This window comes from Vicia villosa, linkage group LG7, assembly GCF_029867415.1.
Source record: "Vicia villosa cultivar HV-30 ecotype Madison, WI linkage group LG7, Vvil1.0, whole genome shotgun sequence".
NCBI classification, from domain to species: Eukaryota; Viridiplantae; Streptophyta; class Magnoliopsida; order Fabales; family Fabaceae; genus Vicia; species Vicia villosa.
The window spans coordinates 39,858,978-39,880,466 of NC_081186.1; the positions used below are offsets into that span (position 1 = coordinate 39,858,978).

Genomic DNA, 21,489 nt, shown 5'->3' on the forward strand with positions numbered 1-21,489 from the left:
TTCAAGTGATTTTTCACCCCTTGGCCAGGTCGTTCAAAGAACGCATTTTACTCCTCGACGACTCCATTGTTCATCACGTAGTAACATACATGATTTTGTTTTGCCATCTCCATCTCATCTATTTCTTCATCATCTTCGACCTTTGTAACCTGGTCGTATTCATAAGGCAAAACCGATACCACATTGCAATTAATGTTTAGGGAAGACTCTCCCTCTGATTCAAATTTATCAGTTAGCATGTCTTTGTCCTCCATTTCCTTCTCCAACCTTTTTTCACACATTTTCTCTTTTCTCGGGGAAAAAGTTTTCTCCCCACTAGTAATATTTCCTTAGTTTTGGCAGGTAGTGGAACATGATTGCTACTAAACTCTCCTACTTCTTTTCCCATCATCACACGCTGGGCTTTCTTTATCCTTTGGTATCTCTGCCATTGAGACCTTGTCATAGGATTTTTACCTTTGTAATTGTCATACTTGTATGCTGGTTGTCTTAATATTTGAAACTCTTTCTGATATACTATGGACGAACCTCTTCCAAACTCGAAACTCCTCCATTTTCTTGTCCTCGACCTCTGCTTTCATTTGGCCTTATCCACTTGTCAGTTGGCCCTATCCAAATCTACTTCGCCCTCATCGAAGGCTAAAGGATAATCTTAGATTTATTGTTCGCCTTCCTCGGCTTTGAAATATGCAATCCTCTCTTTCTTATGGCCCCTATTTGCTCTAGCCTTCTCAACTTTTAGGCACTCTACTTGTCAAACTCTATTTTCCACATCTCTCATATAATTGGGATCTAATTTCTTCCTTATAGAGAAATATAAACCTCTTGTAGCCATCTCAACCAGTTCGTGTTCTGGAACTTGTGTAAAGCACATTTCCTTTAATTGGCGGAATCTGTTTAGATATTCATCTATGGGTTCGCTAAAATTATGTTTCACATTAGCCAATTCAATAAGACTAATCTTCGATTGGCCTATATAGAACTGTTCATGAAATAACCTCTCCAAATGAGGCTAATCTTGAATGGAATTTGGTGCGAGGGTGGTGAGCCACGTGAATGCGCTCTTGGTTAGCGAACTAGGGAAATACCTTATTCATAAATTTTTGTTGTTTATTATGTCTCTAACCTCGATAAGATACCTGGCTATGTGTTTGACGGTCGATTCACTGGTGTCAGCAGAGAATTTTATGAATTTTGGGACTTTTCAGCCCCTAGGTAATCCGGTTTGTAAGATATATTCTGATATAGGGGAAGTATAATTTATCCTTCGAAGGCCAACATTCACTCCATTACTTTCCATAATCCTTTAGATCATGACAGCCAAGTTATTCTCTCATAGCATCTCGTTTTGTCAAACGCTTTGGACTACTTCATTAGTGTTCTGGTTTCGATCAACCATCACGATCCTTCGAGGTTCTTCCTCCCTGGGTATTGCCTCTTGGATTCTAAGTGGTTCGACCCTTACTCCCTGATTGTTTTCTCCAACATTTTGTGGGACTGGTATGGTCTTCATTATTGTAAAATCATATGAACACTCTACCCTAATTATCCCTAACCCATTCATGATGGGGTGGAAGGATTGGTTCTCTAGGGGCCCCAAAGTAATCAGCAATTTTCCCTATTTGCGCCATAATTCACCCCATTTCTACCCGGCAATTATTCAAGAATCAGAGTTTCAAAATAATTTCTCGACAAACAAATGAGACGTCACATATTCATTTTCAAAACAATTCACTTCATCGCATTTAGCGGATACATAGAACTTTCTTTGATCAATCAAACAAAAACTCGGCATATAGTACCTTTCAAAACAGACTAACTTCTTTTATTAAAACTTGGCAGAATCATAGTTCTCAATCTTTGAGTCAATAAAATCTTATTCAGCTAAGATAAAACAATAAACAACAACATCAAAAACATTATAAATCACCCCCCCGAGTGCTACGTATCAGAGCGACAACCGACTCGATTAACGACAACTAAATCTTCATACTCGAACACTTGCATGTTACCAATATAAAGACAACGGCGAACAAGAGAAAAGAGCGAGATATCAAATCATATAAGTGAGCGTATGATAAATTGCGTATTAGGATTCAGACATATATGGTTATCACATCACAAGTATTAATATTGCCATACACTTCATACTTTCACCAACTCACAAATCACACATACTAATCATCACACCACAAGTCACAACACTTCATATTCACATCAATTATATATATCTCATTCATTTACTTTGCAAGACACTTCACGATACATCACAAGTATAAATCACAATTCTATTCCGAAAACATCACCGCATATAAGTCATACATCTAGTCACAAAACATCACATATAAGTCACACATCTAGTCACAAAGCATCACATATAAGTCACACATCTAGTCACAAAACATCACATATAAGTAACGCCAGACATATTCAGTTAATCGCATTCACAAGTATGGATATCATCATACTATTCATAAAATCATCAATTCACATCTTCACATACTTCCATCATTTAACAAGTCGCGAAATACAATCACGATATGGTCACAAATCGTCACAAATACGAATCACATAAGACGCATGGGACATGAATCATGTATATGCATGTGGTACCAATCAGAGCTTCAGCCCCCGTCACTAATTGCCTAATTCAGAGGCACAAGGCACAAGCCTTCGTCACTAATTTGCTAATCCAGGCCGTCACAATATATATGCAAATGTATGCGACTCGATGAACCAAACATCATACAACATCATCATCATCATCATCATCATTTACTTCACAAAATATTCGTCACAAGGCATACGCCTATATCACAATTATTACCGATTATTAAAGGTAATAACACTTCATACATATTCCAACGACTTCATATAAACAACTGGACAATTCCAATAATTCACATAATAAACAGTCGATGCCATCAACAAATAATCACAAAGATATTCACATCAATCCATAATATATAATCACAATTCAATACCGGTTAATCAAACGCGATTCAATTAATTTCCGGTTACACACTCATCAGATAATCGGAATATTTCCTGTTAATAAAGGACTGCTACTGCATTATCTCATTGCTACTGCTATGCTACTAATCAGATGGTTCCATTCATAAACATACCAATTGCTATTGTCTCTGTTTTCTTTTTATTCATACTAGGTTACATAGTTGCTTTACCAATTTGTAGCACATGTCCAAAACACTACAAGTAACAAAACAAAATTAAATGGAACAGGCAAGGGACGCCCATTTCCATTTTATGGTAAGGCATGGGACGTGAGTCCCTAAACAAGAAGGAAATAAAGTCTTTACTACATGGAGACCAATGTCTCCAAATCAAGAATTTCATTAACACACACTGTTGAAAGTATTTTGGGTAAATATTTTCTAATATCGTATCCACATAGACTGAGTTAATATTGTTGCCGTTCTATAGTCGAATTATAATGAGTAGTGAAAAGTATTGGTTTTGATTGTTTAATCTCAAATTGCAAATAACAGAATAAGAATTAAATGGCTAAAAGCTTAAAGAACGAATAACAATGATGATGAATATGTTGAATTCTAGGGTTCATCAACCTATAAATATGCAATAATCAATTTATCCACAAGTGAACATCATCTAAGTTATTATCTTCATTCATCCTCAAAACTGATATTATGTCTTATGATCAATTTAGAAATACCTCCACCGATATGATATTCGATCTCTCAGAATAACTATAAAGATAAAGGGAATTAACCACAATGATTTATGAAAACTTCTTCAAAATCTCATCTCTGAGTATTAATCAACAAGTCAATATAAGAACCTAGGGCAAAAGTATAAACCCTATCACTCGATTGATAGTTTAACAACGATATAAAATAAAAGCAAGGTTCTTTACTGATAATAAAACTTAAACAATTGTTCACAGGAATTAATCAAAGTAATTGCATCTTCATAGGTTAACTACTACCTTAAACTCAACACAATGGGGTTTAGCTCTCCATAGACATGAAGAACACACAAAACTTCATAGAGGGATTCATCTTCATCATGGGAATGTCTTCAATTATTGTTGAATTCTACGTCGGATGTTGTTTTCTCCTCTGGAATAGGATTGCTCTCTGAAATTCGCTCACCAAAGATCTCTCTCTTATGAGGATTAGGGCTTCTATTTATAACTTTATTTCTTTTCACATAGCTCCCACGGCGCAGCGCGGATTGGCGAGGCGCGAGCCAAAGTCAGAAGTGATGGCGCGTCTCGCCCCTTATCACCGCAGCTCGGCCTCTGCTTCATCCTCCTTCTTTGTAATTTCTCTTCTCCAGAATCTCTACGCCCTCGTGTTTCTTCGTCTTTACTTTTCAACATTAAAATCTGCACAAATAACACCCAAAGTGATGCAAGTCGCTCTACAATTAGCATCAAACCACTAGAGTTCAATTCTAACCATAAAATCCTTAAAAATCATAAAATATGTTTAACTTCAGACCAAAAGGTAGTTAATTTAACACATGAAAATACTACTAATTCACTCCTAACATACACCAAGACCCGCGTCTTACACTAAGACTAGAATTTCAAGTAATGAAGAAGGAACAATGGAGTTAAGCTACATACCAATTGCCATAAAAATAAAAGAAAACAACGAAACAATGGCCTAAGTGGGGTTTGCCTCTCGGCACCCCCTTCCCACACACCAATGCCGCCCGTCATGGGCTTGAACGACGACCGTCATCTCCTACATGAATGCCGTCCGTAGTGGCTCACAGCCGACCAGCAGGCAAAGGACCATATTTTCTTATTCATTTCAATACTCCTATATTCGATACATATATTCAATTCTAGTATCAGGTTTAATAGCACAAGCCTAGCAGTTCCAACATCATACATTATATTAACACAACAACAACGACAAAAACTTAGGTTTTAATTTTCGGTATCAATTTAACACAGCAAAAGCAATAACCTAAATCCTTAATCCCCGACATACAATTATTCATAAGCCCCATTATAGAAAGAGAACCCCACCCTTACCTTATTCCATTTGAAGCAACTTGAAGGGTCTCTGATTGCACTTCCAATTTAGCACCATGGATGGAAATCTTTAAGCTTGTTCCTCTTCTCCAAGACTTGCCTCTTTCTCTTCAAATCTTGTTTTCCCCAAAATGATAACATTACTCTTCTCAGTCTCTAAAACCCTAATTTTATCATTCCAATTGGGCTTAGTCTTTGACACTTCCTCTTTATTATTCTTCGCAAACCAATTTAGGCCCAATAAGATAAATAACCCAAAATTACCAATACATCACTTTTAATGATATTCTGTCGATATAATAATCCATTTGCCGACATAACCACTTATTCACCAAAATATACTCCTCAACCGATAATTTATGAAACTAAAAATAAAAATATTTAATTAAATAAATAATTAAATAATCAGGGCGTTACACCTAGTTCTACTAATGTGATCGTCGAAGCTTATTCTAAAAAGCTCCAAAATATTCTAAGTCTTTATCTTCATCTTCGATGATACCTTCTTTGACTAGTATTTTGACAAGATAAAAACCTCTTCATTTGATATTTCAAATAGCCTTCATAAGCTAGATTTCATATCTCTATTCAAAGTAACTTATATGAAACAATCTTCATCTTATTTTACCCGCCGAAATTCCCATCTAACAAGGAGAAACTTTTGCTTCTCTGATTACAAGGGTGCAAGCGTTGGTGGATATGTGTTATTTCTTGAACCCGGAGATAGTGTAGAGTCGAGATTCTTGTCTCCGTTCAAGTTGGGATGCCTTTAGGGGAGAAAAATCAGGTATTTTTTATGTTTATTCCTCGGAGAGTGAATAGAAATGTGAAGGCTAGTGGTATTCCAGTGGTGTGTGAGTCTTGATGTTTTTCTTGAGGATATCTGCAACTTTCCTCTAGAGCATGTAACTGAGATCAACGAAGGACAAAAGCTGTATGTTTCTGCTAAGCAAGTGGACGAGTCACTAGGAGATGATGTGCTAATGTTGTTAGTTAAGAAGACAGACGATAATACGAGGTTGTGTGTTGACTACAAACAACAAAATAAATTTATTATCAATGACATGTATCCTCTTCCAAGAATTGATGATTTAATGAATTAGTTAGTTGATGCATGTGTCTATAGTAAGATTGACTTGAGGTCTGGGTATCATTATATTCGTGTGAAGGCCGAAGATATTCAGGAGACTGCTTTTAGAACGAGGTATGATCATTATGATTACACTATAATGTCGTTTGAAGTGTCTAATGAGCTTGGAGTATTCATGGAGTGTATGAATAATATTTTCCATCATTACTTAGACAAGTTTGTGGTTGTGCTGATTGACGATATTTTAGTGTATTCTAAGACTGATGAAGAGTACGAAAAACATCTGACAGTTGTATGGGAACTATTTAAAGAGAATGAATTATATGCTAAGTTGTCCAAGTGCAAGTTTTTGCTAAGAGAAGTGAGTTTCCTCGGTCATGTGATTTATAGTGAAGGTATTATTTTGTATCCATCAAAAGTTGAGGCCGTGGCACAGTGGGAAACTCTGGAGTGGTGTCATACCCCAAAATTTGTCCATCATATTTACTCATATTTCAGTCCATCTGACTTTCAAATACTCAAAGATACACAAGAAGGAAGCATGCAGTCTCTCTCCTAAACAACAACCCTCCAACTAGGGTTTTTCTCCTCTCAGAGTAAAATCAGGATCTGACACCTCAAGTGGACCTCAAGGTCTATCACATGCCTCAAAAGATCCTCATGCCAAGTTTCAAGCTCTGACTCACAAGTTTGATCAGTCAACTGCTCAAATAGACAACAGTCGACCAATTTGACCTAAAAGTCAAATATTGTCAAAATTACAGTCAAAACTCCTGATTTTTTATCAATATCAATATTTTAAAGGCACATTCATCATTTTATCAAGATTTTATCATGATTCATCAATGAAAGATCAGAAATCCACAAAAGTCCAAGTTGCTAAATTAGGGTTTTAAACTAAAAGTCAACCCAACTTTAATTGATCATATCTCTCTCATAATTTATCAAACATTCCCCAACTAAAGCCTATTCTAAAGGAAATTTCATTCTCTACAACTTTGATGTTGAGCTCAAGGTCAAGAAATGCTCCCGCATAAGAGATATGAGCCAATACATTACAAGTCCTTCTAGAAGCTCACAAAAAGTCGTTTTCTTCTAGGAGCCATATCTTCAAGATAAAAACCTCAAATGCAAAATATGTTCCAAAGTAGATTGTAGAGGACATCTTGAGATTTCCAAAAACTCCTAGAACATGGTCATATGATAAAAATTGAAGGAGATACGAGGCTCAAAAGTTGGCCGATTTTCAAGAAAAATACAAAACCCTAATTGCATAATTTTGTGTTTTTGGACTAATGGGCCTAAAAGATGGGTCCCAATGTGTTTCTCTTCGAAACACATGATGCACTACTTTTTTGCCAAAAATAACATTCGATTTGGATTCAGGAGGGTCTAATTAGGGGGGTAGGGCATCGTTAGTGTATTAGTTGTTGCTATCTTGCAGGTTCAAGGCCAGGATTTTGGAAAGCTTCGGATTTGCAAAAATCCGCAGGTACGAGCGCAGCTAAATTCGCGGATAAATCCGCAGGTATTGAAGAAGAAGATAATGAACAATAATGGGGCATTGTTGACTCACGCGTGGCACTGTTGCGCGTTCCTATTCGCTGGTCAACAACTGGGCATCCTCTCTCTGCTGTCTATTGGCTCACGCGTATCACAAGGGGGCCCACTTTGACTATTTTTGATTTTTTCCCTCCACTAACCCATGTTTCTATATTTATTGTATTTTGTTAGTATTGTTTACAGATGGATTATTCAGCACAGCTGGTAGCGCCTTGATCAGTGCATTTTGATACACATTCCTCTACGGTTGTACTTATACATTTCCATGGTTTGCTTGTCTTATTTTTGTATTTTATAATGTTTTTATATTTTAAATTATTTTTATTGTTATTTGATTTTGGTATTTATTTTTCAGCTTTAGCAGTCTGCACGGAAACGATCATAACTGGAGTTCCAGGAGTCCGATTGAGGCGTTCTAATAATCGCCGGAAAGCTAAGAGAAAGAGCTACAACTTTTATGTTGGAGTCAAAGTCAGAATCCGAACCTATATTTCCCAGAATTGCGTTTGAAGCTGCAGCACTATTTTATTTTCAGTTTTTGGGTCGTTTAGTAGTGGGCCTGGTTTTGTCATTCGACCCAGTTGGGTCATAAACGTTTTTTGGCTGATTCCTAATAGGTCTAGCAGCCGTGTTACTATTTATCACGTTTTTACTATTCACAAAATTATGAGGCAAGCTTGTACGAATTCCATGGAGAACTAATTCCTTTGAGACTATTTGATGTATTCAGGTTCCGACCTTGAGGTTATTATAATTATAATTCAGTTCTATTCCTTTCAATATTAATCTATGTCTCTTGTTTGCTTAATTCGATTTGCATAGACTATATTGATTTAATTCGATTGGTTGTATGATCCTAACTATAGTCACGTTATCGTTTGCTTAATTCGTTATCGTGTCAGTTTAATTCATGTTTGCTTAATTAATGAAACTTAATCTCGTTTGCTTAATTCGGATAATAGGAACATACAACTTATACTATCAATTGCGCTTGTCAATGGATATTATAATCGAATAGGAATAGATAATCCGCTTAGGAGGTTGGAATTACAATAATCAATGATAGATAGGAACCGAATCAACAAATTGTCGTTTTAACTTATTTTATAATCACTTATTTTAATCTCTTATTTGCTCTATTGTTCATAAATCGATCTAAAACCATAAATCCCAATTTTATTTATATTAGTTAATAACAAAACAAGAATCCTTGTGATACGACTCGAGTCACTGTCGCTATATTACGTTTTCAAAATAACTCGTTTTTGATCCGCACGCGACAGGGGATCACGCCTCTCATCATTGACAACCAGGACGTGTGTTCGATCCCTAGGATTGTCATTGATTTTTTTCTAAAAAGTAGTACAACGCTAATCCAGTGCCTACCACACATGAGTCCCTATGATGCATCTCCATCATCAGCCATTGGATCTCCTGTGCTTCCAGATCAAAGGGGCAGAGCACGTAGCTCCATGGTGCACCCTCCAGGCTGCATCACACATGATCAGAGCTAAGTTTCTTTAAATTTTTTTTAGTTTTAATTGCATAAATCTTTTGTTTTATTTAATTTCTTTTCTTCTTAATCATTATTTTTATATAGAGAATATGTTTATCAAATAAAATCTTTTTTGTATAATTATTTATTTTTAATCGAAGACTCGGTTTGTCTGGCCTTTATTTATTCTATTAATCTGGTTAACTTTTGCCCATTCAGGGTTTTCCTTTTGCCTCGCCCTTTTTATTTGCCTAAAGTATTACCATTTTAATTTTTGATTTGTTACATTTTAATTTTGATTTGTTGAGATCTTTAATGCACTAACATTTTTCTTCTTTGTGCCTAATTTTCAGGGTTAACCAAGATCCTTCAGCCACGCGCCATACCAAATAAAAAAGAATTGATCAAGGGTTCGAGGAAGATCAAGGCATTTAAGGATTTTAATTAATTATTGTTCTCTCTTATTTTGTGCCTTTATTTTTCTGTTACCCTATAAGGGTTTTATTGTAATAGATTAGGTTTATTTTCTTCCTCTATTTTCCCATCCCTGCAGGTGTTTATTGTAATAGCGTAGGACATTTAAACTGCTTTATTTTTCTGTTGTGGTTAGTAACCATAGGGAGTGCAAGCCTGCTAATGAATTTAGGTCACTAATTATAAGATAAATATCTGAACTGAACCACATGATTGTGCACCCACACACCTTTAGGGTAATCCCTTTGTTGCCTGTTGCCTTATGATTTTGTTGCCTCTAATTATACTAAATAATAGTCAAGTCCCTCGATTCTGAGGATACCTAAAGCAAGATTGCCTAAAGAGATTGAAAATCATCTAATCCCTCGATGTTGCCTCGGAAAAAATAAGATGATTGTCCCATTGCTAAGGCATCCTCGCATGATGCCTAAAAAGATTAATGACTATTGTATCCTTCCCTTAGACTACCTACCCTTTACATGGTAGGGACAATTTTATGGTGAACGATATTTTCTCGATGACCCTTAACATCTAATGAAAGGACTCCCTACCCTCTTTATGGTACGATAAATTTTGATACTATTTCCATTTAGTCGTATATTGCGGCTTGCTAATTTTTTGATGCCATTGTTGGGGACCATATATTGACATTGTTAATTTTTCTGCAATTTTCTCGTTTTTCACTTGTATGCAAAGAACCCGCAGTTTGGGGAATCTCGTTGAACTGATAAACGAAATTGAGAGCTATTCCAAGAAAGGCACATATTATAGTAAACACCTCTAGCGATGGTTGAAAACGCCAATCTCCTTCTGCAAAAGTACGCACTCCCCTCGAACGAAGAACCTCATTTAAGTATGGTTCTCCCTCCCAAAGATGCTAACAATTACAAGTTGAAGCCTTCACTATTGTCCATGGTACAACAAAATCAACTTTCTGGTGAGCCAACAAATGACCCAAATTTGCATTTATCAGTTTTTGTTGAATACTGCGATACTGTTAAATTAAATGGAATAAACCCAATCATTATTCGAATAAGATTTCTCCTATTTTCCTTAAGGGATAGAGACAAAACATGGTTGTAGTTCCTACCATCGAATTTCATAACGACATTGAATGAACTTGCAATTAGATTGCTAGCCCGATATTTTTTTGCTGAGCAAAACAACACAATTGAGGAACCAAATTACATGCTTTAAGCTGAATGATGTGATGAACTTGATACTTCACACACAAGAAGGGGGTGAATTGTGTGGTTTTTAAAAATGTGATTTTGAAAAACTTTGGAAAATAATATTAGAGTTTAAAGACTTTCTTTAAAAAAACTTAGCAGCGAAAAAGTAAAAGGCAAAAACTAAATTACTGAAATTTAAAAGACTTAAGGGGAAAACGACTTAGTCTTGTCCCTATGAATTGATCTTGAGAGTTTCCAATAAATGCTGAGAGCTTTTAGTAGGAAAGACTCATATACCCCTTTATAAAAAGAAATGATGGTTGGTCTTCAATCATAAAATAGAAGATGATGGATTTGGATATTTGCATCTTTTCTTTAGAATAAACTGGGTGAAGTTGACAATCTTATTTTTCAATGGTGGATTGAAGCGATTAGGCTTCTTTCCACAAACATGAATCGTTGAGCGATTAGTCTTCAAGTTCTTGAACCTTTAAGCTCAAATCTTGGTTTTACACGGGATAACCAATAACCTGTGAGATTTTAACACCAGACTGATCACGAAGTTGTGAAGATTTTAATACCAGGCTGACAAAGAACCTATAAGATTTTATCACATGCTGATCTCCAACCTAAACTATGACTGAATCACACAATCCCAAAGCAAAACTTTTTACGAGTTTAGCTTCTAACCCAAATAAATCTTTAAATGGATAATATTCAATAAGGTGTATACAAAAGATTCCTTTTATGAATTTACAATTTTGTCCTTTCCAGAATTAAAAATATATCCTCACTCACAAAAGGATTTTTCTCACAAAAGCACTTAAGCTAAAACATTAGTGAGAGAAAGTTAAAGAAATGTTGAGAGAGAGAGATTATTGAAAGTGTCAAAACACGATTCTGAATGAAATTAAATGAGAAAATGGACATCTATCTATAGGCTAGAGGTTGACTCAAAAAAGACATTTCAATAAAGGCTTTTTATGACATTCTAATCAATTAGCACATAATCATAATTGATAAGAAGTTTGAAATGCAGTCGATTATAAGTTTATAAAAGGAAAGAAAATATATCTAGTCGTCGCGCATCATAAAGTTGTTGTTCTAATCACTTGTGACTCAATTTTGAACTGATCTATTCTATTACACAAAGCTCTATTCAATTAGATAAGTCAAAACTTTTGCGTCTTGCAACTTTGACAATTCATAATTCATCTAACACAACTTCAAGATGTCAAAAATTTCGCCTCTATGCAATTTTGACAGTTCACAATTCATAGTTTACAGAGATATATCTTCAAATCTAATTTTGTTTAAAAAAAGGGTTGCTAGCATAAATACAAGGGTTGGTGTGATTTTAAGTGCGTCCGAAAATGAATATTCAAACATAGAAAGATATTTTCGAATTTTTAAAGATAGTGAGGCACACTCTATAAACTGAAATGAATATTTCCCTTTATGAATAAGTAGAGCCTTCTTTGAGGGCGTGCGAGGCGGGTCACCGCATATGACCATAAAATTTTCATAGTTAAACTGTACATAAATAAGGCCTCGTAAATCTTTGTCATTATTAAAATTTGGTTAAATATGATCTCTCATTATTTTTTTATGGTTAAATCTTGACTAACTTACACAGGATCTCGAAAAACTTGACACGACCTTGTGAATAAGAAGGAGAACGATCCCTCTTCACAAGGCCGAAGTTAACCATTGACTCAAGGCATCCATTGAAAATGAAAAATGTAAAAGATATATATATATATATATATATATATATATATATATATATATATATATATATATATATATATATATATATATATATATATATATATATATATATATATATATATATATATATATATATATATATATATATATATATATATATATATATATATATATGAGGAGGAATCAAATTACACCCGAATAGTTACACCATGAGTTAAACTCGCTCAATAACTTCTCATCAGATGATTATTTTTTAAAATCAATCGTTGGATTGAAATATATTATCATATAAATCATACGTAAGAAGTTTGAGATTAATCTGTAATGATTTACTTTGTCATCAAGATACACAAACTGATTAACGTCAAACTGGACTTTCATAAAACGTAAATTTTGATGTAATTCGATGACATAGTAAATCATTATAGATTAATCTCAAACTTTATACGTATGATCTATATGATAATATGACTCAATTTAATGACTAATTTTAAAAAATAATTATTCGATGTGAAGTTATTGAGCGGGTGTAACTCATGGTGTAATTATTCGAGTATAATTTGATTCTTCGTGTGTGTGTGTGTGTATATATATATATATATATATATATATATATATATATATATATATATATATATATATATATATATATATATATATATATATATATATATATATAGAGGAGGGATCAAATTACACCCGAAGAGTTACACCACGAGTTACACTCATTCAATAACTACATTTTGAATTAATATTTTTTAAATTCAACCATTGGATTGAAACATAATATCATATAGATCATACCTATAAAGTTTGAGCTTTATCTATAATGATTTACTATGTCATTGAATTACATCAAAATTAACGTTATATGAAAGCTCATTTTGACGTTAATCTTTGGATATCTTGATCGTATAGTAAATCATTATAGGTTAAGCTCAAACTTTACAGGTATGATCTATATGATATTATGTTTCAATCCAACGGTTGAATTTAAAAAATATTAATTCGAAATGTAGTTATTGAACGAGTGTAACTCGTGGTGTAACTCTTCGGGTGTAATTTGATCCCTCCTCATATATATATATATATATATATATATATGGGAATTCTACGGTGCATTCGCCCATTTGACTTCAGTGGTGAAGTCACTGTCTGACCAATCAGAATTAAGCCCTAAGCCCTAATAGTGCCACAGTGGACTGAAGCATTAAATGACCCTTATTGACACTTACTGTGGTAATTTTATAGTTTATATATTGCAACTTAGTCCCTAACATATTAATATTGTTTTTAAAATGTAATATTTAAAATGAAAATAAATTAAATTTAAAACACAATTAATTAAAAAAACTTTAATTTAATCTTTCTCAATAGATATTCATATTCACTATCAGGTACCTGAAACCCTAATTTTGTTTTCATCCCCATTTTTTAACAAAAGTGTTCGTCCACAATTTTTTAACATCAATACAACATTCATATTCATCTTCATATTCTTTGCCTACACACTTGCTGTTCAGGCTTAAGACGGTTCCTTCGAACACGCCGACAACCCTCCAAATTGACATGGCAAGAAGAGAGGTACGTTTGAGAGCACCACCCCTTCCCACTTTTCAGGTATATTTAGGGTTTCTTGTATGATTGAATATTGCTTTCGTTGTTTCAATTCATGTAGGATTCTTACTGTGTTCTACTCTGTTTAGAACTAAGTTGGGTAAAGAAATAAAAAAACATTTGAAATCGATGAAGCAAATGGAAACATCACTCTCAACCGGGAAGCGCAAACGCGAAATTGGAACCCTAAACCAAAAAACTCAAAACGAAAATCTTCAAAGAAATTCAAGAGGTTAATCTATTGAAACCCTAAATTCCTTTTTACATTTAGTGTTGCTTGTGTGTTTAATTGCTTACATTTAGTGTTGGATGTGTTTTTGAGTGCTTCAAAAGTCTATAGAATCCTATAATCTTGGTTTCACCTGATTCACTTTGTGCTCTGACTTCAATACTTTTCCAACTATGCTAAACAAAGGTTAAATCCATATCAAATTGATATTTCTTTCTCACATTCCATTTTCATTCCCATCATGAGGGTAACAAAATAACAATAACCTTTCCTTTTCTATTTCATAATATCCAGAACCGAAAACACTTGTGAATTTCAATAGAATAACACAGACCAACTAGTTCAGAAACAAACCTCAGCTAGTGTCCTCCTATGCTTAGAGTCTTAAACAGAAACATCTTTCTTAAGATTGTGTAGTCTCCCATCAATCTTCCATTCAAAAACACAAACAACATTAGCATAATAAAATTGAGACACCAACCCAATATTGGCAAATAGCCGAATAGCATTGCAGAACAAACCAATACTGTTAAGTGTTGCCAAATAACAGTTTCAACACTACTATAGTAGCACGCTAAAGCAACTTAGGTTTGCAGAATTTAAACAAACAGTTATCCTCTGCAATCAGCAATGAAACGTTACATCATTCCTCTTATTGTATCTGATGCGTTGAGTATAAAATTCCAGTGTGCAACTCTACAGGTTTACCCTGTTTGGCTTTACTTGCTTGCATTCACATGGTTCAGTTGTTAATTATTTTTACTGATAATTGGATAAACTGGCTCCTTGCAGCGTGACTTCCAGCTTCCTGATCGTTAAGATGGAATTCTCGGCTGAGGATGAAGCCAAAATTGAGAGGTTCACCAAAAATCTTTTTCCTTTGTATCTTAATGAAGGATATACCTTGATTTCCTGAATACATGCTGTTTGATCCTAGTTGTTGGATATTCATTGGGAGTCTTTTGTTTATGTTCGGCGAACAATCTGGACTCTCGTTCAAGTTTCTATTTGAATTGAAATGATCTTTTGAGTATATATATCTTTGTTCTTTTTCAGCTAGAGAAAGGTGTTGATGGGTTGTTTGAAAGCTTTGCAAGGTTGGATTCACGTATTTCAAGTGTTGGTCAGACAGCTGCAAAGATAGGAGATCATCTCCAAGTAGGGAGCTGTGTTCTTCCACCCTTCCAGTGCTTCCACTATATTTTGATAGAAGAAATGTGATCTCACGTTTACTTGTATTCTAATGTTTTATTGGTTGGTTAAATTATCCTTTTTGTTTGAAATATAATTTCATTTGCAATTCTGTTTTTTTGTCAGAGTGCAGATGCTCAGCGAGAAACTGCCAGTCAAACTATTGAGCTGATAAAAGTAAAAATCAGCCAATTCATTTGTGGTTTATACCCATCATTCATGTTGGAAAATTTACCTTATGGTTGATTAATTTCTACAGTACTTAATGGAGTTCAATAGCAGCCCTGGTGATTTGATGGAGCTTTCTCCTCTTTTTTCTGAATAGTTAAGGGAGCGGAGGTTAGACATATTTCCTGTTAAAACTGATATAAACTTATAATGTCATTCAAGAATTTACATGAATGACAAAGTACATGGTTGAGGATCTAAAATTTTTGTGATCCTCCAGTAGCTGATTTACTCTGTCTAGGTGGAATTTCATAGAAAATTTTATTAATTGATGATGTTTATTGATTTTAGTACTTGTTAAGTAGGTTTTTACTATAGGGATACTAATTAGGCTTGTTGATTACACATGCATCTCTATGGTCTTCTTGCATGCAATGTATTCTTTTACACCTTACAACAACAATACAAATTGACTTTACTTAACACACAAGATAATGTTTGAAATTTTCCCCTTAAGAAGTTGTTTGGGCTTGTGTTCTGCTTTTATCCTTTCTGTGCTTTTTCTATTGAAATCCAAATATATAATGTCTGGTTTTGGTGATTAGTAGATTGTTATTTTCTTTACATTTTTAGAAAAATTCCACTGTTGTCAATTAGTGTTCAGTAGCTAGTTGAGTTACCGCATTCATGTTAGTCATTCATGTTAATCAATAGAGATGTATGATATTGAATCTTTTTATACACATAGTGATTTGATCTCTTGTGAGATCATTTAGAAAATATAATTGCACAATGATGTGTTTATTCACCCACTCAAATTTTAGACAGCTTTATAGCAGATCAACCATAAATCGATCGAGAATATGAAGAATATCATATTTGTAAGTTATCTAATTCTTCTATAGGAAAGCTAGTAGAATTGTCTTGTTGTCCACCAGTATTCCAAAGGAAACTAGCATACTTTGACAGAAAATAAGTGTTGCCAGGATCTGATTCCAATGCTTGTAGATATCTCAATTCTGCTACCATTTGATTTGATGTAATTTTGTGATGTTTGTTTCGAACCGGTAATCTACGAGCTACTTAAGAACCTATCACTTATCTTTACATATTTTTTTCTTAGGTGTATTTGAATAATTTGTGGGTGTAGGTTTACAGCGTCAGTTGCAGGAACCTGTCCACCGTACGATCTCGAGGTTCCACCGTAAATTAAATTGGTAAGTAGAGATCGGTAATATTTCTGTTTAATTTTGTCGAGATATATACTTAAATGAAATCAATAATTATGAAATGAAGAATTTAACGCTTTGAAGTTATTAATATAAGTTAATATTTGTATTGGCTTCATGAAATAAACTTGCTTACAGTTTCAACAATCCTTCAAATCACTGTGTTGATTTGTTCTAATAATGTTTAGTGGCTTTCACTCTTCAGGTTCAATATTTCTTTGTTGGTGTAAAGGTATTGTTCCATCTACTTGGAGATCCTATAACTCACGACGATACCTCTACCCGTATGAACATTATTGGATGTCACACGATTCTGTTAGAAATATGATGCTCATAGTGCCGGCGTCGTCCTCCTGTTGGCGGCGAAGTGTACGATATTGAACATTCAAGAGAAGTGTCTTCATTAAAATGTATGCCATTGATTTCTTTGTAAACGATACTAGTTTCACGTAGGTAGTGAATGTGGTAAAATGTATGCCATTGATTTCTTTTCTAAAGAAAATTCTTTTATAATTTATAAGTAACTTCTTTTCAATTCGATATCTTGTATTTACTTTATTGTAGATTCGTAGAGAAGCTTGCGCTTCATTTGTTCAATGGAGATGTTCATCAAGCAGCATACCGTATCCTGTCAGATTTTAGAAATGGTAGGTTTGGTTGGACTGCATTGGAGAGGCCTCCTAGGTGATGTCAAATGTTTGCTTTTAGAAGCAACACCCTGAAGCTAGAATTGAAAATTATGCTGGAGATTTCCAGGAGCAAACCGAAAAGCCAAGATTTCAAGCAGCATACCGTATCCTGTCAGATTTTAGAAATGGTAGGTTTGGTTGGACTGCATTGGCTTTTCCTTTTTTTTTGAAGTAGTGAATGAAAAGCCAAGCTTGTTGTATCAGGTTGATTCCACGGGTTATTTTGTTTGTTATTATTGTGTCAAAATACTCTTTGATGCACGTCTGATATGCAAGCAACTATGTGTAAATTTTAGGAACACTTTTTTTTTGTGTAGAAAACTTTTGAAAAGCCAAATTATAATTTCAAGTGCAGGATAAATAGAAAAGAGCATTGTTAAATGTACCCACCTTACGATTGGTACATTTTCCTCATTTTGGAAAAAAACACATAGTTAACATAGGTACTATAAACTTCAGATTCATAAGACTCTAAACTTGTTAAAAAAAATTGTTCCTAAAGTTTATGGTAAGAAAAACAAAAAGAGTATGAGATAGTATTTTAGTTATTAATAAATGTAGGTAATCAACACATCTATCTCTTTTATTTCATCCACATTTTAGTTAGAGTTCCTATAACTTTTCCGTGAATTGGATCGTTTAACTTTTATTTTTCTACCTTTCTCTATCTTTCTCTCTATTTCTATCTTGATTTACTTTCTTTTACATCTTTTTCTCTTTAAAAACTTTAAGTTTATTATATATATTATTGAAGCATTTTTTTGAATGGATGTAATAGCCACCCTAGTGGCAAGCATAACCGTGTTAAGGCTTTCACTCAAGAGGACGCGAGTTCGATCCATTGGGTTTCCATTTTTTACTTTCTATGTTATTATTTTGGTTTTGTGTGATTTCTGAAAGAATCTTTTAATATAATATATTCCATTCATATTGTTGTCACCATAGGTGTGTGGCCTGGTGGTTTTCTTTAAGAAATGTTTTCTCAAGGTCTCCATTTCAAGCCTTGATTGTGACAAAATCTTGATTTTTTATCATTTGTTTTCTTTTCTTTGGTTTTTTAGCAAACTTCAACAATTTTTTTAATCAATCAAAACTTCTCATTTTGAGATGATTTTTTGCACACTTGTCATTGTCATTTATTATATCTATTTTATGATTATGTCAAAAAATCTCAAAAATATTTATTATTTGATCATTTTTCATTTAATTGAAAACAAGTCATTTTTAATGACTTTAAAAACCTTTTCTTTTGGTTTTCTTTTCAAAACTCTTGATTAAATATTTTTGGATTGATCAAGGCTCTTCTCATGGGATGCCATACTCCTTGTAAACATCTCTCACTTTTTGGCTTTGTTTATTTGGTTTTTTTTTGTTGACAGAAACAAATTTAACTGCTTTCATTAATCAAATAAAGAGTAATACAAGGAGGAATTACATCAAACATACAGCGTCGAGACCAAGAATTGGTCGCCTTAGCTAAGGTATGGGCAACCATATTCGCTTGACGCTTGATAAACTTAACCTCAAAGTAGGGGAAATCTAATAGCAACAGCTTAATAGAATTAATAATAGAGGAAAACTCAGAGCTACCCGGCTTATTAGATGTAAGGGCTTGGACCACCTGTTGAGAATCACTTTCAAAAATTGTCGGAGCATTATGAAACATAATAACAGAATGAATTGCTTCCTTAAGAGCTGAGGCCTCAGCTTCCAACACCGAAAAGTTACTATTATCCCAAGCCGTACCCGCGCCAACAAAGTTACCGTGATCGTTACGCATACACCATCCTCAATTCGTTGTCCCTACACGCTTATTGAAAGTGGCATCCACATTACATTTGAAGCTACCAATAGGAGGCGGGTACCATGAAACCACTTCTCCATTATCTAACTGCGGCGCCAGAATATTTTGGGCCATAAACCAATCTTGCCACTTATGGAATGCTAACCAACCAAGTTTGGAAGCATATTCCTTTTCATTATGCCACACGAAGTCATTCCTATTCTTCCATAGCCCTTCCAACAAAACCGCCACTCTTCCTGCGGTAAGCCTATCCTCCTTCATGCAAATATCGAATACAAGGGACCGGATATCCTAGAAAGAATGGAGACGAGTAGATATGACATTAGTAAGACCAGCCGACTGCCAACAAGAGAAAGTTTCCGAACAACCAACAAACACATGCCAGTCGTCCTCATAATCATGTCCACAAAGCTGGTAGGTGGGGCTACATGGAACATGATGTTGAATAAGACGTACCTTAGATGGGAGACAACCACTACAAATCCTCCAAAGAATATGTTTCACTCGAGACGGAGCTATTATATTCCAGAGATCACTCCAGTTTACTCCTTCCTCAACCAAGCCCACACTTTCGTGATGCTTTCTCCAACTTCTATATCCCGATCGGACACTATAATTACCACTTACATCATCCTTCCAGATCATACGGTCTTCAACCACTTCTTCTGACAACGGAACTTGTAGAATATCACGAACCACTGAGTAATCAAACAAATCACGTAAAACTCCCATATTCCATTGTTTGACATTAGGTAGCAATAGATCATTAATAGTTAAAGTATACACACCTTGAGTTTGAGGACCCATCAAACAACCTTCTCTAGTCCCTCTAAGCCATGGTTCATTCATAATTCTTATGTTTCTACCATCACTAATCCGCCATTGTTTATTTGGTTTTTAAAGACTTGTTTTTATGCTTTAATCATAAACATGTCCAAAAACCCTAATTCTTGTCGCTTTGACTTGAACTTTTGATTTCAACACATATAGTTGTTTGAAAACTCATATTTGATTGATCAATGGATATTTGAAGCACTTCTGATTTTAACTATGTGTGAACTATGATGGTCAACTATGAGTGAATCATGGAAGATAGTCATAAGATGTTTGTCAATTATGTGGGAACCATGCCAGATGTGCATAAATGATGATCAACTATGTGTGAACTCTGAAAGATAGTCAATAGAAGATGGTCAACTATGTGTGAACTATGATTGGTCAACTATGTGGGAACCATGTCATAGATGCATAAATGAAGGTCAACTATGTTTGAACCATGAAAGATAGTGTATAGAAGATGGTCAATTGTGTGTGAACTATGTCATAGATGCATAGATGATGGTCAACTCTGTATGAACCATGGAAGATAGTAAATAGATGATGGTTAACTATGTGTGAGCCATGTTAGTGGATGTACTCTGAATCATATTTTAGTGGATCAGAGTCAACGACATGGGTCGCTTTGACTTGAACTTTTGATTTCAACACATATAGTTGTTTGAAAACTCATATTTGATTAATCAATGGATATTCGAAGCACTTTTGATTTCAACTATGTGTGAACTATGATGGTCAACTAAGGAGTCAACAAATGATGATCGACTGTGTGAACCATGTCAGGGATGCACTGATGATGTTCGAATATGCCTGAACCATGTTACATATGGATAGAAGATGGTCAACTATGTGTGAACCCTGTCAGGGAGTCAACTGATGTTGGTCAACTATGTGTGAATCATGTCATGGAGTCAATTGATGATGGTCGACCATGTGTGACTCATCTCAAGGAGTCAACATATGATGTTCGACTAATGTGTGAAGCATGTTAGGGAGTCAAATGATGATGTTCGACTATGTGTGAACCATGTTATAGATGGACAGTAGATGGTCGACTATATGTGAACCATGTTACAGATGGATAAGAGATGGTCTTCTATGTGTGAACCATGTCAATGAGTCAACTGATGATGTTCGACTATGTGTGAACCATGTCAGGGATGCACTGATG

At 34.5% G+C, this 21,489-nt stretch overlaps 1 protein-coding gene and 1 long non-coding RNA gene across 10 annotated transcripts; one reads left to right on the top strand and one right to left on the bottom strand.

Moving 5' to 3' along the window:
• Positions 1-14,005: 14,005 nt before the first annotated feature.
• On the top strand, positions 14,006-17,976 carry LOC131620462 (uncharacterized). 9 transcript variants are annotated; one of them, XR_009289126.1, is made up of 8 exons: positions 14,352-14,403; positions 15,193-15,258; positions 15,457-15,617; positions 15,718-15,768; positions 15,851-15,930; positions 16,584-16,976; positions 17,194-17,398; positions 17,553-17,976. It is a non-coding gene; the product is annotated as an uncharacterized LOC131620462 (long non-coding RNA). The 9 variants fall into 9 exon arrangements; XR_009289129.1 differs by having other exon boundaries at positions 15,725-15,768; XR_009289122.1 differs by having other exon boundaries at positions 15,457-15,558.
• Positions 17,977-19,466: 1,490 nt separating this feature from the next.
• Positions 19,467-20,330, bottom strand: LOC131618909 (uncharacterized). The gene is made up of 2 exons (XM_058890063.1): positions 19,938-20,330; positions 19,467-19,772 (listed from the first exon to the last, which is right to left on the bottom strand). The coding sequence occupies exons 1-2, from the start codon at positions 20,328-20,330 to the stop codon at positions 19,467-19,469; spliced, it is 699 nt and encodes a 232-aa protein (XP_058746046.1).
• Positions 20,331-21,489: the final 1,159 nt, after the last annotated feature.

Coding starts and splice junctions, on each gene's coding strand:
- LOC131618909 (XM_058890063.1), bottom strand. CDS start 20,330: ATGAATGAACCATGGCTTAGAGGGACTAGAGAAGGTTGTTTGATGGGT. Junction 19,773..19,937: donor GTGGTTGTCTCCCATCTAAG/GTACGTCTTATT, acceptor CATTCTTTCTAG/GATATCCGGTCCCTTGTATT.